Below are 14714 nucleotides of genomic sequence, written 5' to 3' on the forward strand. Positions count from 1 at the left end.
TAAGGTTTTCAGCTGGGCATTGTCAGGGTGGTTTGTGCAGCTGTAACTCTCCTGTCTCAGCAGCACAGAGGTTGTGCAAGCACAGTCCTGGTTCTGCATCTGCTTTATTTCCCAATGTTTGTTGCCTAAAAGCCAGGGCTGGAATGATTTGGGAGCACTGTGGTGACTGAGCAGGGCTGTTAGAAAGAGTTGTGTGTTTGGGAAGTATGAGCTTGGTAAATAGAGTGTATTTTAACAGGGGAAAAAATGGGCTCAGATTTGGGGATCAGAGCATCCAGCAGCACATTCCTGTCCCTGCTGATACCCTCTGCCACCTACAGCAGTGATGGAGCAGAGTAATTCCTTCATGGAGAAAAAAACAAAACTCCAATTATTAGTGTGATGCTTTAGTTAGGAACTTTTCAGGCAGAAGAAAAGGAAGTGATTTATCTCCTGGAGAACTGCACTGTGTCAGTGTCCAGCTGCCTGGCTCAGGGTGCAGAGCTGCTTTTGCAGTTGCAGAGGGTTTGTTCTGCTCCAGGAAGGAATTCTCTGGGGCTGTTGGGAAATGCATTCCCGGCCTTTGGAGCACATGGCAGCAGTGCCTGGCCCTGCAGAGCCCCCAGACACTGCCAGGCACGAGCTGCTGCTGGGATGGGCTGGGAAACATCAAATCCCTCTCCATTGCAGGTCCCTGGGGAAGGGGAGGGATGAAACACAGATGGAAGGCACTGATTCATCTCTCCAGGCTGGGCTGTGTCTGGTCTGTTCTCTCTGGGGTCCTGGGAACACTCCCTTCCTACTGACAAGCTCCATGACTAAGGATTTTTCATCAATCTAGTTTTTTTTTTCCTGGCATTACCCCCTCCTGGTGCCTTTTACAGTCATTCCGCTCTGTCTGCCTGTCAGATCCTAAGGGAATCTGAGATTTAATTTTCCTCAGATCTATTACTAAGCTGTCTATTTAAAACTTCCTGTGTCTGTCTGCTGTAGTTTCACTGCCAGGAGGTGTTTCAATATTTGGTTTTGGGGGTTGAACTAAAGGCAGGAATGGGAAGCAGGGTCCCTCACTGTGGACTGGAAAGAGAGATGGAGGGTGAATTATTATTTTTATTTCCCAGGTTCAAACACAAAACTGCAACACCCAAATCTTTGGGAATCCACAGCTCTTCATTGAGGTGCTGAAATTACCTTTTCCAGCTTAGGGGAAGCAGAGTGAAGGAGCTGGAGAACTCTTCCTCAGGGTGGGAAAGGTGTTAGCCAAAAAATTAAATCACAAGGAGGAGGTAACATTCAACCTCTGGAGAAGCTGTTAGGGCTGGTTCTGACAAAACAAAAAGTGTTCCAGGCAAGGTTGGACAAGGCTTGGAGCAAACTGGGCCTGTCCATGGCCTGGGGTGGAATGAGATGGGCTTTGAGGTCCCTTCCAACCCAGAACAGTCTGGGATTCTCCAGTATTAATCAACTATGTGTCCAAATAGTACTATTTATATATATTATTTGTATGATTATATATAAATATATAAAAAGAGGTATATCTATAATTTATAGATCTAAACCAGAGGTACCCAGATACTTCTGTGGTCCAGGGAGGAGCTTCCCAGGGGGAAGCCATTTATGCAAGGTTTGGTGTTTGCCTCAAGGAGGTCATGGTTGATTTGAGATATATATATATATATATAATCCCTCTATGTATGTGTATACATATAAAAATACGTATACATCATAAATATATATCAGTTTTATATAGACATAAAATACACACACATATATATTTTTATATACATGTATAGTATACATATTCATGTCTATATTTTAGCTCTATTTTTATATATACATACTACATCTGTGGGGCCCTTGTTTTTCCCTCTTCAGCCCCCTTTGGATAAATTCACAGGAACTGCTGCATTTCTGTGTTTCCCTCTCCCTGGGGCCATTCAGAGCTGGCACTTGTGGCACTGTCCCTGTCCCTGTGACAGTTTCAAACCCCCCCCCTGTGCTGTGGTGGCCCAGGGCACACCTGACCCCACAGTGGCACCTCCAAGTCCCCACCCTGGGCACTTCCAGCTGCTGTTTTTTCCAGAGGGGTGGGAATGTCACCTCAGGGATGAACAAAGAGCTCTTCAGCTGCTCTGAGGGGGCTGTGCCTGCAGGGCCATTGTGATGCAGCTTTCAACCCCATTCATGTGTTTGACAATGATCTGAGCAGGGCACAGCACCTGCTCCTCCCTCTCATCTTCTCATTAACTCTTAATGAAGGCCTGGGGCTCTTTAGGTGGGGTAGATACCACAGAATTCAAATAATCCACTTTAAATCGGTGGAAATTCTGAATTAAAAACTGTGAAAGGCAAGAAAATCCACCTCAGTTACTTGAGCCAGCAGAAAGCAGGAGCTGCTTTACAGAATGAGAGTCAGGGCTGTCAGAGGAGCACATCTGCCTTCTCTTGGGAGAAAAATTCACATGGAATTGCTGAAAGTGTCCTTTTCAGCCTCGGGAAGGGGAACAGGTAACTGCAGCAGGTGCTGCTGCTCAACAAGCACATCCTCACTCCATAGTCCAGATATACAGGTGGCAATCATTTATTCAGCTTCAACAAAGACATTCTTTAAAAAAATAATCAATAAATAAAGCAGACATCACCAAGGAGACAGTGGATGGAGTGGAGAACCCTCAGGAAGATCAAGCAGAGCCCCCAGCACTGTAGAGCTGCTCTCCAGAGCACAAAGCAGGACAGTGTGGAAGGCCTGGCTGCCCACAAACAACCCTGGCTGGGGATAATGCCCTATTCATGGCTCTGGGATTTGTCACTCCCCACACAAAACACCACTGTTGGCAACAGGGCTTTAGATGCTTTTTGCTTTTCACCCCTGGCAAAAGCGCTAAAATCATTGATCCAATCTTGCAGCAAGAGGGAAAAGCTCCACAGCAGCAGCAGCAAATCCTTTAGGAGCAGAAATGGGGGATTTCTCTCCTGGTTTGCTGTGCCACAGGTGGAAATGCCTCCTGGTAAAAGAAGAGCCCCTCTGGAGTTCCAGTGGCTGGGCCAGGGGTGGTCAGTAAATCCCTCTGAGGGAAGAATCCTCAATATGAGTTGAAAAGTACCTTCAACTCATCTCATTCCAACAGGGACACTTCCACTATCCCAGGCTGCTCCAAGCCCTGTCCAGCCTGGCCTTGGACACTTCCAGGGATCCAGGGGCAGCCACAGCTTCTCTGGGCACCCTGTGCCAGGGCCTCACTGCCCTCACAGTCAGGAATTCCTTCCCAAAATCCCATCTATCCCTGCCCTCTGGCAGTGGGAAGCCATTCCTTGTGTCCTGTCCATACAAATGTCCCTCTCCTTCCTTTTTAGGTACCAAAGTGGCTTTAAGGCTTTTCTGGGCTGAACAGCCCCAGCCCCCTCAGGTGAAGCTCAATCAGCCCATCCCAATCCCCTTCCCATTGATTATTAGCCAGAACCCAACTCCATATGGGATCTAATTCCATCAGATATCCCAATTACCCTCTGCCCTGTTGCAAACCACATTTGGGGTTTTTAATTTATGTAAGAAAAAAAAAAAAAAAAAGGTAATTATCCTGAAAACCCAAGTTATCAGCTAAAGTGCAGGAGCCCTGCAGTGAGAAGCACACATCCATTTTTAGACTGGGAATTCAGCACAGCCTTTAAGGATTCTCCCCAACCTGCACCGACAGTAACAAACCCAGTCTTGGAAAACAGTGCCCATAAAACTTCTGCTGCACCACCAGCACTTCCATGAGGTGTCATGGAAAATAAAAAAGACAGAACTAAGGCCTGTTCTGTGTCACTAATTCTGCATAAGAGAAGCCTCATCCCTTCCCCAGCTACGTCATCCCTCCATCAGCACAGCCAGCAGGACAGGCCCAGGGGTTGTCCTTTGGCTGCTGAGAAAAGAAGCACAAACCTTTAGAAAAATACAATGCAAGAAAAAATTTGAGATAAAAATATAGACCTTTGGTTAAAAACCATCTCTTTTAACGAGTCCTCTGTAACTCAGCTAGAACAGAAACTCTTCACCTCGACTCAACAGTAGTAAAAATTAGTTCTAAACTTATTTCCTAACCCAGAGGACCTTTTCTAAAACCTCAGTGATTTTTTTTTCCCCAAGATTTACACATTTGATGTTCATTATTTATAGGGACTGTTACATATGCAGCAATAAACTATAGAAATTTTCCATGGAGAGAACGTTTGTAGCACAAAGCTCCTCTACCAACAGTCTTTCCAAGAGGAAAAAAAAAAAAAAGAAAAGAACCCAGAACACCTAGAAACTGTTAATTAAAGAACCGTTGAAACATGTAGTTTTCATCAGATACCAAATAGCCAAACTTCTTGTAGAAATCCACATTTTTGGGCAGACACTCCAGTGTGATTTTGTAACAGTTCAGTCTCTTACTTAGCAAGGTGAGAGTGGACGTTAATCTGGAAAAGACAAAAAAAAAAATCAGCAGTTAAATGCTGGGTCAGTGAATATTTAATTAGCCACAGCACTCTCTGTGTTTTCCCTGCAGATCATTTTATGCCCAGCTGGTGATCCCTGCTGGCTGAATTCTTCCCAGGTGCTTGGCAGGAAGGTGTGAGGTGTAAAGGGCTTTGCTGAGTGGCAAAGGTGGGCAATACTCACAGTTTTCCAAGCTGCTTCCCCCTGCACTCCCCGCTGACCACCACATCTTCTATCCTGCCTCTCTGAAAACACAGGCAAGTGTTTGTTAGCCTTGGGATTGCCCTTCCAGCTCTCCCTGTGTTCACAGCCTGGCTGGGATTCCCAGCACGGGGATCCTCAGCCATCTGCTCTGTCAGAACCACGTCTGACTCCTTCAAAAGCTCAATGGGACAGATCTCCACGATCTCCTTTTCCTTAGGAAAAGCCAAAGCTTCTTTTTACTATCAGCTCAGCACTCAAGGATATATTTTTTTAAAATACACAAAATATTTGATATTTTAAAAATATATATATATTTTAATATTTACATTTTTAACATTGGAAAAGCCCTTCAAGACCATTGAGCCCAATTGTTCCCCAGCACTGTCCCATGTCCCCAAGTGCCACCACATCCACATGGCTTTTAAATCCCTCCAGGGATGGGGACTCCACCACTGCCCTTCCCCACACGGAAATTTTTCACAATATCCAACCTAAACCTCCCCTGATAAAATTTGAGGTTGTCACCACACAGTAACACCATAAAACAACACACCCAGAGAGTCAGGGACAGGATCCTTCCCTCCCTTCCCAGCTGCAGGATTTACCTTGGCACAGGAGTGAGTGAATTTGTGTTCTATAACCAGCGTTGCCGTAGCAACGATCTGCCCCAGGTTTGTGTCCTCCACCACGGTAACAAAGTAATCTCCAGACCTCTTCATGTGCTCAAAGGTTTCTGTGGACAGAAACAGAGTGGAAACAGGCAATTCAGGCTCACAGTAAACTGCAGTTAAATCTGATATTTGCAGCAGTGTCTGACTGCAAATCACTGTGGGATCACAGGAATGATGCACCCAAGACATCAGGAAATGAAAGCCCCAGAGTGAGATTAACTCATGAAGAAACAGGAATTATACAAATTTCTTTTTCTGCTCAGAGAAGCCTCTTTGCTGAGCAGCTCTGCACGTGGGTGCTACAACATCAAATCATGGAATGCTCTGGGCTGGAAGGACCTTAAAGCTCATCCTATTCCACCCCTGCCATGGGCAGGGACACGTCCCACTATCCCAGGCTGCTCCAAGCCCTGTCCAGCCTGGCCTTGGACACTTCCAGGGATCCAGGGGCAGCCACAGCTTCTCCGGGCACCCTCCCCACCCTCCCAGGGAAGAATTTCATGGAAAGAGTTGTCCAGCCATGGATGGCACAGCTGCCCAGGGCAGTGGTGCAATCCCCAACTGTTTGACTGGATTGAAAAGCTGTGTGGATGTGACGTGTGGGGACATGGATTAGTGGTGGGTTTGGCTGAGATCCTGTGATTCCCTGAATCCCTGGGATGATTCCCCCCTCCCAGGAGTGGGAGCTAAAGGGGACCTAAAGTAGGTTCAGAGAGAGCTGGAGAGAGATTTTGGTCAAGGGCCTGGAGGGACAGCACCAGGGGAATGGTTTCTCCCTACCAGAGGGCAGGGTTAGGTGGGAGATTGGCAATAAATTCTTCCCTAAGAGGGTGATGAGCAGCTGGCACAGGGTGTCCAGAGAAGCTGTGGCTTCTCCATCCTGGAGAATGTTCCAATCCATGTTGGAAGGGCTTGGAGCAACCCTTGGAGCAAATGTAGCCCAAATAATCCATCCTGCCAGCTATCTAAAGCTCAGCCTAAAAACCAGTTTCACAATTTAGGCCTGTCCCAGCCAAGCAGCCCTTGGGGGAAACTGCAACTGGATCCAAGGCTGAGTGCCAAGGGGAGCTGAACTAATCCCTCCCTCTGGCATCAGGCACTCAGCAGCCTCACACCTGAGCAGCTTTGCTGTCAGCACCAGGATCCTTTGATTCCCTATGGAAATGCCAAGGAATAATAAAGTACTCACTGATGAACTGCTCCGGGCTCACAACTCCAGTTTCTGTCAGCTGACCCAGAACCTTAAAAAAGCCTGTCAGGAAAGGAGGAGGGAAAACAACTCTCAGTGAGAGACAGACACAACAATCAGCTCCAAACAGCAAGGAACAATCCAACACAGCTGTTTGGAGAGGGATCATCCCCATGGCACTATCCCAAAGGGATTGAACAGTGTTGAAGGATTGGCTAAAGCTCAGAAATAAGCTTGGAATAATGAGTCCAAACCATTTTTATCCAAATTCCAGAACTGAAGGAGAATTTGTGCACCAAGATGTTCATGTTGCTTTGGTATTAAAGGGTACAGCATGAACAACTGTGCTCCCTCTCCAAAGCCATGGTGAATGGGAACTTGTGGATTATTTGGAAGATTTTACTTGAATTTTAGGATTTAAAACAGTAAACTGAATTTTCAGGGTCAGCAATCCATGATGCCAAAAGCTCAAATTCAGGGACATGGTCACAGCCCCAAAGCCACCAGTGATCCCTGTGGGTCCTTTCCAACTCAGGATGTTCTAAAATACCATCATTGTTTATTGATAAAAATAACCCAAATCAGGGAAAATGAGCAATCCCAATCTACTGAGAGCTCCTGCAGGAAAAGTCACCAACTCAGTGTGATTTCTGGCGATGATAAACCAGGATTGTACCTCGATTTAAATCAGCTGTGCAAAGTGGCCTCAGGACCAGCCCATCCCCTGGATCCAGTGGAGAAATGGCAGGAGAAAAGCTGGTGGTGTTCTGGCTCCAGTCGAGCTCCTGCAGGATCCTGGGGTCAAACATGGGAGTGTCATCGGGCATCACGGTGGCCACGGGCATCATGGCTGCAAACAGGGATCTGGAATGAAATGGAACAGGTAAGACATGGTTTAATCTCTAAATAAACTGTAGCATGGCATGGGATTGTCCTCAGGGATTTCAAGGCAGGTGAATACCCTGCTGTTCAGTTTATCTGCTCAGCCTTCACCTGCAGAGTTAACAGAGTGTTGTGCACCCGGACATGGCGCACGTCAGCCGGAGCCGCCGCACGGAGCTGGAGTGTTTATCCTGGAAAAGTCCAGCCTGATAAGGCTTGGAGGAGGATATTGAACCCCTGCAGACAGCAAAGCATCTCTCAAGAAACCTCCCAACAACCTGCCTGGCTACCATTTGCACTCCTGTTCAATTTAAATCCTGCAGTGGGAATAAAACACTTTTTTTTTTTTTTTTTTTTTTTTTTTTTTTTTTTTTTTTTTCCCAAGGAGTCCCACCCCAGAAATGTTTAATCTCTGGGGCAGGAGGTGCCACATCCCAGGGCAGGTGATGGCACAGCCACAGCCCCAGGGCTGTCCCTGTTTGCTCTGGGTGTTGACAGAGCCCAGGCACAGCCCCACAGTGTCCTTTAACAGGGAGAGCACCAAGGGGACAGAGAGACATTGTTAATGATTAAAGACACTGGGGGTTATTGCAGGTGACAAAGAGATGGATTTTCCTCACTGCTCCAAGGACAGGGCTTGGAGCTGCCTGGGATAGTGGAAGGTGTCCTTACCTATGAAATGAGATGGGCTTTAAGGTCCTTTCCAACCTGGAATTTTATGATAAAGGAAAATAATTCTTACTCTGCCCCCTGTGGGATACCTGGTCAGGGTTCTGGTATGAGCAGAGCTCATGAAAACTTCTAATTTCTTTATAAATCTTCAGATTGCCTGAGCTGCACCACAAATGATGCAGCAGTCCCACATGAGAGGTCAGGCTGAAGAAACAGCAGAAAGAAAAAAAGTGTTTGGGAAGACACTTATTAAAATAAGACACCTCAACAGCCCAGAGAAAAAAACAGAATATTTGCTGTGGAGCATCACAGTGTAATGAGCCTCAGAAGTAAAAGTGGCTCTAGAAACCCAATTGAAACTTCCTAACTAAAAAGAAATTACAAAAATCTTTTTTTTTTTTTTAATGCCACCTGCTGGTACACACTGGTCTTTAAATCCCAGCTCTCATTCTAATTTTGCATATAAAAATAAAAAATTTGCTGTTACAGCAATTAAACAGCAACACAAACTCTCATCCCGTGTGAATTTTCAAAATGAAACAGCGGGAAAGATGAATTGCAAAGAGAAATATTTCAACAGATTTCTCTGTTCCTACAGCTCAACTAGTGCAGTGTCCCTTTTCCTCTGCCCCCCAAAATTCCTATATCAACATTTAAACAGTGTCTGTGCAGAATAAAGTAAACCTCAAACTCCAGCTCAGGGTTAAAACACACTAAGGGAAAATAAAATTTTCGATGCTCTATGAGCAATTAGTGACTAACTAAGAGTCATTTTCCTACTAACTGCTCCTGGCACAGGTGGAGCAGGATAGAGTTGCAAAAGCTATGCTGATTTTCTGGAAGCAGGAATATGACTTGTGATAATGTCAATTAAAAAGAAAAAGGATTAAGGTATAAGGAAGAAAAATTCTGGCCTGTGGGTCACCCTGAAGTTTCCTTGGAACATCCCAGGATTTTCACAGGTGTTGGGAGCAGATTATGGCCAGGGATCCCCTGAGCTGAGCTGATAAACTGGGGACACCCCCAAACCCCCGGGAGGGTCAGTGGGTGCTTGGCCAGACCTCTGCCAGCCCCCCAATTTGGGGGTGACAGAGCCCAGCTGGAAGGTCCCCACAGCTTTCCTCAGCTGAAGGAGCCCCTTGGGACAGAACAACCTCTCGAGGGGCTCCCCCACCTCACACATGGCCCCTTGAGGGGATCCCCTCACACACAGCCCTTGGGGGGGTCTCCACGCCTCACAAGAACCTCGGGGGGGGTCCCACACCCCCTCACCCCACACACGGTCTCTCAGGGAATCTCCTCAGCTGAAGCTGCCCCTGGGGGGTAAATTCCTTCCCCAAACCAACCCCTCAGAGGGGACCCCTCAACTCACACACGGCCTGCTGAGGGCACCCCTGGCTCCATCCTCATCCCGTCGCCTCACACACAGACCTTCGGGGCGGTCATACCAAATCCCCACACACACATACACACGCGCGCAGCCCCTCGGTGGCAATCCCCGAGCCGAAGCAGCCCTTGGGCGGTGGGAGCCCTTCCCCAGACCGGTCCCTGGGGGGTTCGGCTCCCTCAGTCCCCCTCAGGGCTCCCTCAGAGCCCCCTCAGGGCCCCCAGCCCGCACTCACCCACCGCACGCGCCGCACGGACGTGGCAGGGTGGGCGGGGCCGCGCCCCGGCGCGCGCGCGCGCGCCCGCCCGCCCACCCCGCGCTCAGCCAATCGCGGCCGACCGCCGCCGACCGCAGCCAATCGCCGCCGATCTCCGCCTCGCTGGCCACGCCCCAAATCGGCGCCTCGCGACCTTTTGGGGCCCCGCCCCGCCCCTTCGCGCGGGTTGGGCGGGAGGGCGCTGTGGACACGCCCCTTCCCCCCCTCAGAGAGGCCACGCCCCTTCCCGCCCTCAGGGTTCCGCCAAGATGGCGGGCGGTGCCGGGTGGTGAGGGAGGGTTCTGTTCTGACTGGGCGCTCCCGGTGTTGTTCCAGCCGCCTGAAGGGTCTTTTCACCCCTGGAGAAGCCCCAAGGGTCTCTGCGAGGGGAAGAGTGAGGCACGACAGGCCTCAGCTCCCACAAACACCTCGCTCCACCTCAGGGGCACCAAGGCTGAGGCATTTCATGGATTTGAAATTATGGAATCATGGAATTGCAGACTGGGTTGAGTGGGAAGGTACCTTTAAAGATCATCTTGTTCCAGCTCCTGTCATTGAGCAGGGACACCTTCCACTATCCCAGGCTGCTCGAAGTCCCGTCCAGCCTGGCCTTGGACATTCCAGGGATCCAGGGGCAGCCAAAGCTTCTCTGGGCACCCTGTGCCAGGGCCTGCCCACCCTCCCAGCCAGGAATTTCTTCTCAATATCCCATCTAAACCTATTCTTTGTCTGTTTGAAGCCACTATCTTTAACCATATCTTTATCTTTTTGTCTTTCTGGAGAGAAACTGACGTTCATTGCAGAATTTTGGGACATAAATAAACTTAATTTCACTGTGGGGCATGTGAGGTGATCGTGATGTTCAGTGTTGAAACAGAGGTGAATCCCAAGGGATAGGTTGTCCTTGGATGAACCAGCCCTTTGCAGTTTATTCTTCACCAAAATCACTTTTTTATCTTAAAAGATCCTTGATTTGCTACCAGAGGCTCAAAAAACCACCCCAACAAGCCCTGTCCAGCCTGGCCTTGGACACTTCAGGGATCCAGGGGCAGCCACAGCTCTGGGCACCCTGTGCCTCACCACCCTCACAGGGAACAATTCCTTCCTAATATCCCATCTAAACCCACCCTCTTCCAATTTAAAGCCTCTTGCCCTGTCCCTCCAGGCTCTCACTTTGATAATAATTTTTATCTCAGTGGGATTGGTTTTTTGGAGGCTCCGTTTCTCTGCTTGGACAAGACTTGGCTGGGATGGGCCTTGTTCAGCCTCCAAGGCTGACAGACTGACTTCATGAGTGAGGGCTTCAATTCCTTTTCAATAAAAAAACCTCAGCTTTGGGATCATCTCAAGAGACATTTTTATGAATAGCTGAGGTCAGGGCACTCATGTAGCCTGCAGCAGCAGGAGAACTGATGAACGCAATAATTACACAAAACGCTTCTGAGCCATGATTCTCCTTTTCCATGTGTCTCCCCTGTTCTTTTGCCATCAGAATGAATCATGCTGTAACCGTGGAAACAATCAACATTCCTTATTTTTTTGACTTCTTCAGGCCCAGAGTGACCAGATGACACACACTGACCTCCCTCCTTCCCTCCAGGCACACCCAAAATCTGGGGGCGAAGCTCCCAGACTGCAGCCAGATGAACCACTGCAATATTTAACCTTTTATTGCAAGGGGAAAGGCACAAACTGGATGTGAGTTTCCCCTCCTATCCCTTCTCGTTTGTTTTGAGGGATTCAGAGGACTGGGAATGTCCCATCCATGCTAAAAAATGAATTATTTCATTGTTCTGCTTTGCCTGGTTGAACACTGGGAGTGTGGACACATTTCCCTGGTGTGAAAAATGACAGACTGAGGTTTAGCTTCACTCCCTCAGCAGTGCCTTCTCCTCAGTGGAAAGATTATTTTATCGATTTGAGGGAAGATTTTAAACTTTGTGTAAGTTAAGTATGGAAAGTTCAATGCTTTCTAAAACCAAAACCATGCCATGACAAGGCCGTGGCCACATGGGGTCAGCCCAGCTTTCCCCACTGAGGGGAGCAGAGATCCTGGATTTGCAGTGATTTTTGGACAATCCTTATCCAGGTGCATCCTCCAATTGCTGTGGAGGCACATCCTGACCCAGAAGCGGAATCTGCCCTCTGGGATTTACCAGCTGAGCAGTGTCCTCTGTGTGTGTATCTCAATTTCTGACCTCCAGTGCTCCCATGCAGGCAGTTGAATGTTGAAAAATGAACGGAAAATGCTTTATTTTGGTTAAACTCTTGCTCTGCCACCCCAGCAAGGCTGAGTTTGTCAGTCCTGCAGACCAGTGCTGTCCTGTTTCCCACCACAGGTGCTGACAAACCTTTTGCACATGGGTTTTGTAGCAGCAAGAGTCTAAACTAGAGCAGGAGAATGATCTGGATGGGAAAACCTTCCTTGTCATTCCAGGCCCTTTTAAATAGTCTTTTTCCATGTTTTTTGTAGGCTTCTTTCAGGCACTGGATGCTGCAGTTAGGTCACCCTGAACAATCCCCATTCTCCCAGGTTTTCCTTGCAGGAGAGCTGTTCCATCCCTCTGATCATCTTGGTGACCTCCCCTGGACTTGCTCCAACAGCTCAATTACATTGATTGGGAAAAACTGGATCAGGGATCAGCCACTTTGCCAAATCCACACTTGAAATGGGCTTTGCTTCTTTTCTGCTGAGCAGGGACAGGACCCAGGGAACAGCTGGAGCTGTGCCAGTGGAGGTTTAGGTTGGATTTCAGGGAAAGGTTCTTCCCCCAGAAGGTGCTGGGCACTGCCCAGGCTCCTCAGGGAATGGTGACATTCCCAAGGCTGACAGAGCTCCAGGAGTGTTTGGACAGCCAGGGATACCCAGGGTGGGATTTTTGGGGTGTCTGTGCAGGGCCTAGAGCTGGACTCTGATCCCTGGGGGTCCCTTCCAGCTCAGGATATTCTCTAATTCTTTTCAAGGCCAACAAAGATCCACAGCTCCCTGGTATCTCTGAGGCCAAGATTTGGCTGCTGAAGAGCAAGGGGAAAGTTGAAATAACACCTTTCCACTGTTTCCTCATTTCCACATCTCCTCTCTGCTGGTTCCACTGTTGCAGCAGGGAAAAAAACCCCATAAAACTCCAACAAAGTGATCTCCTTTGGCTGCTCCAGCAGGAAAATTGCAAATCCATGACTGCAGGACAGTCAGAAAGATGGGAAGGGAGCCATGCACTTGTTTGATGTCAGTGTCAGAGCCTGAACACACCCAGCTTTATGAGGAGAGAAAAAGTGCTCTCCTTTTCCGTGGGCTGCATGACACAAGGCAGGAAGAACGGAGCAATCCTTGCCACAATAAAAGTGTTTACATTCTGTTTTGGAAACATTGCTCAGGGCTTGGAATACCCAGGGATCAGCCTCTTTGGTTCTTTTAACCTCTCATAGACAGGGCTGTATCCAGCTACAAACAGACCCTGAGGGGTGGAAATGTCTGAAGAGCTGCACAAACCAGCTCCAGGCACCTGATTTTTTGCAGAGGATCCAGTGCCTGTTTATCTCCTGGAGACAAAGATGCTGCTGTGTCTCCCCAAGTGTTTCCTGCAGACACATAATGAGGAACTAAATACCTGCTCCAGCTTAATGAAGTCAAGAGGAAACCTGGCAAAGCTCTGCTGCCATCCAGATGGCCTCCTGGGCCTGGGAAATGGCATTTCCTTGGGGTTTGGGATAGTGTTAGTGCAGTTATGGAAGGAGAAGTGCATCTGGACCGTATCTGCCTCGCTGGAAATAATTATCCCATCTTTAACCAAGCAGCCAAATGTAATTTAACTGCCCAGAAAGTGTTCAGGGCCACAGGGGTGTTGCAGCCCCAGCCTGCCATCCATGTTTGGTGTCTTCAGGTTTTCCCATCTTTCCTGCCCATGTCCCAGACCCACTTTTATTTTCATGGAGAAAATCCCTGCCTAAAGCTGGCAACACCTTCCCTTATTAATGCTCCAATATCCTGGCTCAGAGTCCAAGTCAAGGCTTAAAAAATACAACAAAAAAAGCTCCAAGAAGAAACCTAATTGTGGCTCTTACCCTCCTTTGGATTGTGGCTGTTTCATGGGAAGTAAAATAGTGTCAGCTCATCCCAAAAAATTAGAGCTGGGATAAGATCCAGCACAAATCTGATTTTGGGGTGAGAAATGAGGGGTGAAGCCCAAATGGTGCTTCTGATCCCAAAGTGCTGCAGGTCCAGGGGTGTGCACATTGCAGGTGACTCTGGAGATTTGGGGTAAAAGGACATTTTCTCATCAGCCACAGGCAGAGCACTGGGGGTGACAGATCTTCCCATACAAAATGAGCACGCTGTGGATTCCATGAGCTGTTTTTCCTGGATTAGTGAGTTAATAACAGCTTTTACCTTTTTCCTTTCCACCAAGGAGGCACAAAGACAGCATTTGCCCAGTGACTGTCCCATCAGTGGGACACTTGAGGAGTGCTGTGTTTCCCAAAGGTTGTGTTTTTATGAGAGTAAATTCAGGATTGAAGCTTCTCCAAAGGGAATATGCCCCTGATTCCTTGCTCTCCTCTTCCATGGGTATTGGGGGATGTATTTAAGGGGTGTATTTAAGGGATGTATTTTAGTGTCCCAAGTGAAGGACTTGAAGAATCTTCTGTGTGAGACCAGTGAGGGGCAGCTGTTCCTGGGGTTGGAAAGGCACAAGTGGCTTTGGGATCTGGGGCAGCCATGGGATCACTGGGAACTGATGGTCTCAGACACACCCAAGGGACAGAGCATTTAAACTGAACCAGGGGAGGTTTGTATTAGAGATTAGGAAGAAATTTTTCCCTGTGAGGGTGGGGAAGCCCTGGCACAGGGTGTTAAGAGAAGCTGTGGCTGCTCCTGGATCCCTGGAAGTGTCCAAGGCCAGGCTGGACAGGGCTTGGAGCAACCTGGGATAGTGGAAAGTGTCCCTGCCCATGGCAGGGGTGGCACTGGATGGGCTTTGGAGTCTACAACCCAAACCATTCTGCAATGCCACAAT

The 14714-nt window shown here is 48.3% G+C and overlaps 1 protein-coding gene across 2 annotated transcripts; it reads right to left on the reverse strand.

Annotated features, from left to right (window-relative positions):
* Positions 1–2528: 2528 nt before the first annotated feature.
* GNPNAT1 (glucosamine-phosphate N-acetyltransferase 1) lies at positions 2529–9725 on the reverse strand. 2 transcript variants are annotated; one of them, XM_083864030.1, is made up of 6 exons: positions 9432–9499; positions 7182–7369; positions 6506–6568; positions 5251–5378; positions 4625–4686; positions 2529–4422 (listed from the first exon to the last, which is right to left on the reverse strand). In XM_083864030.1, exons 1-6 carry the CDS (start codon positions 9467–9469, stop codon positions 4275–4277), a joined length of 627 nt encoding a protein of 208 aa, XP_083720156.1. In that variant the 5' UTR covers positions 9470–9499; the 3' UTR covers positions 2529–4274. The 2 variants fall into 2 exon arrangements, with proteins under 2 accessions (XP_083720156.1, XP_083720157.1); XM_083864031.1 differs by lacking the exon at positions 9432–9499 and adding an exon at positions 9682–9725 and having other exon boundaries at positions 2530–4422.
* Between the last annotated feature and the right edge of the window lie 4989 nt (positions 9726–14714).

This window comes from Zosterops lateralis (genome assembly GCF_965231275.1).
Source record: "Zosterops lateralis genome assembly, chromosome: 6".
In the NCBI taxonomy this organism is placed as follows: Eukaryota; Metazoa; Chordata; class Aves; order Passeriformes; family Zosteropidae; genus Zosterops; species Zosterops lateralis.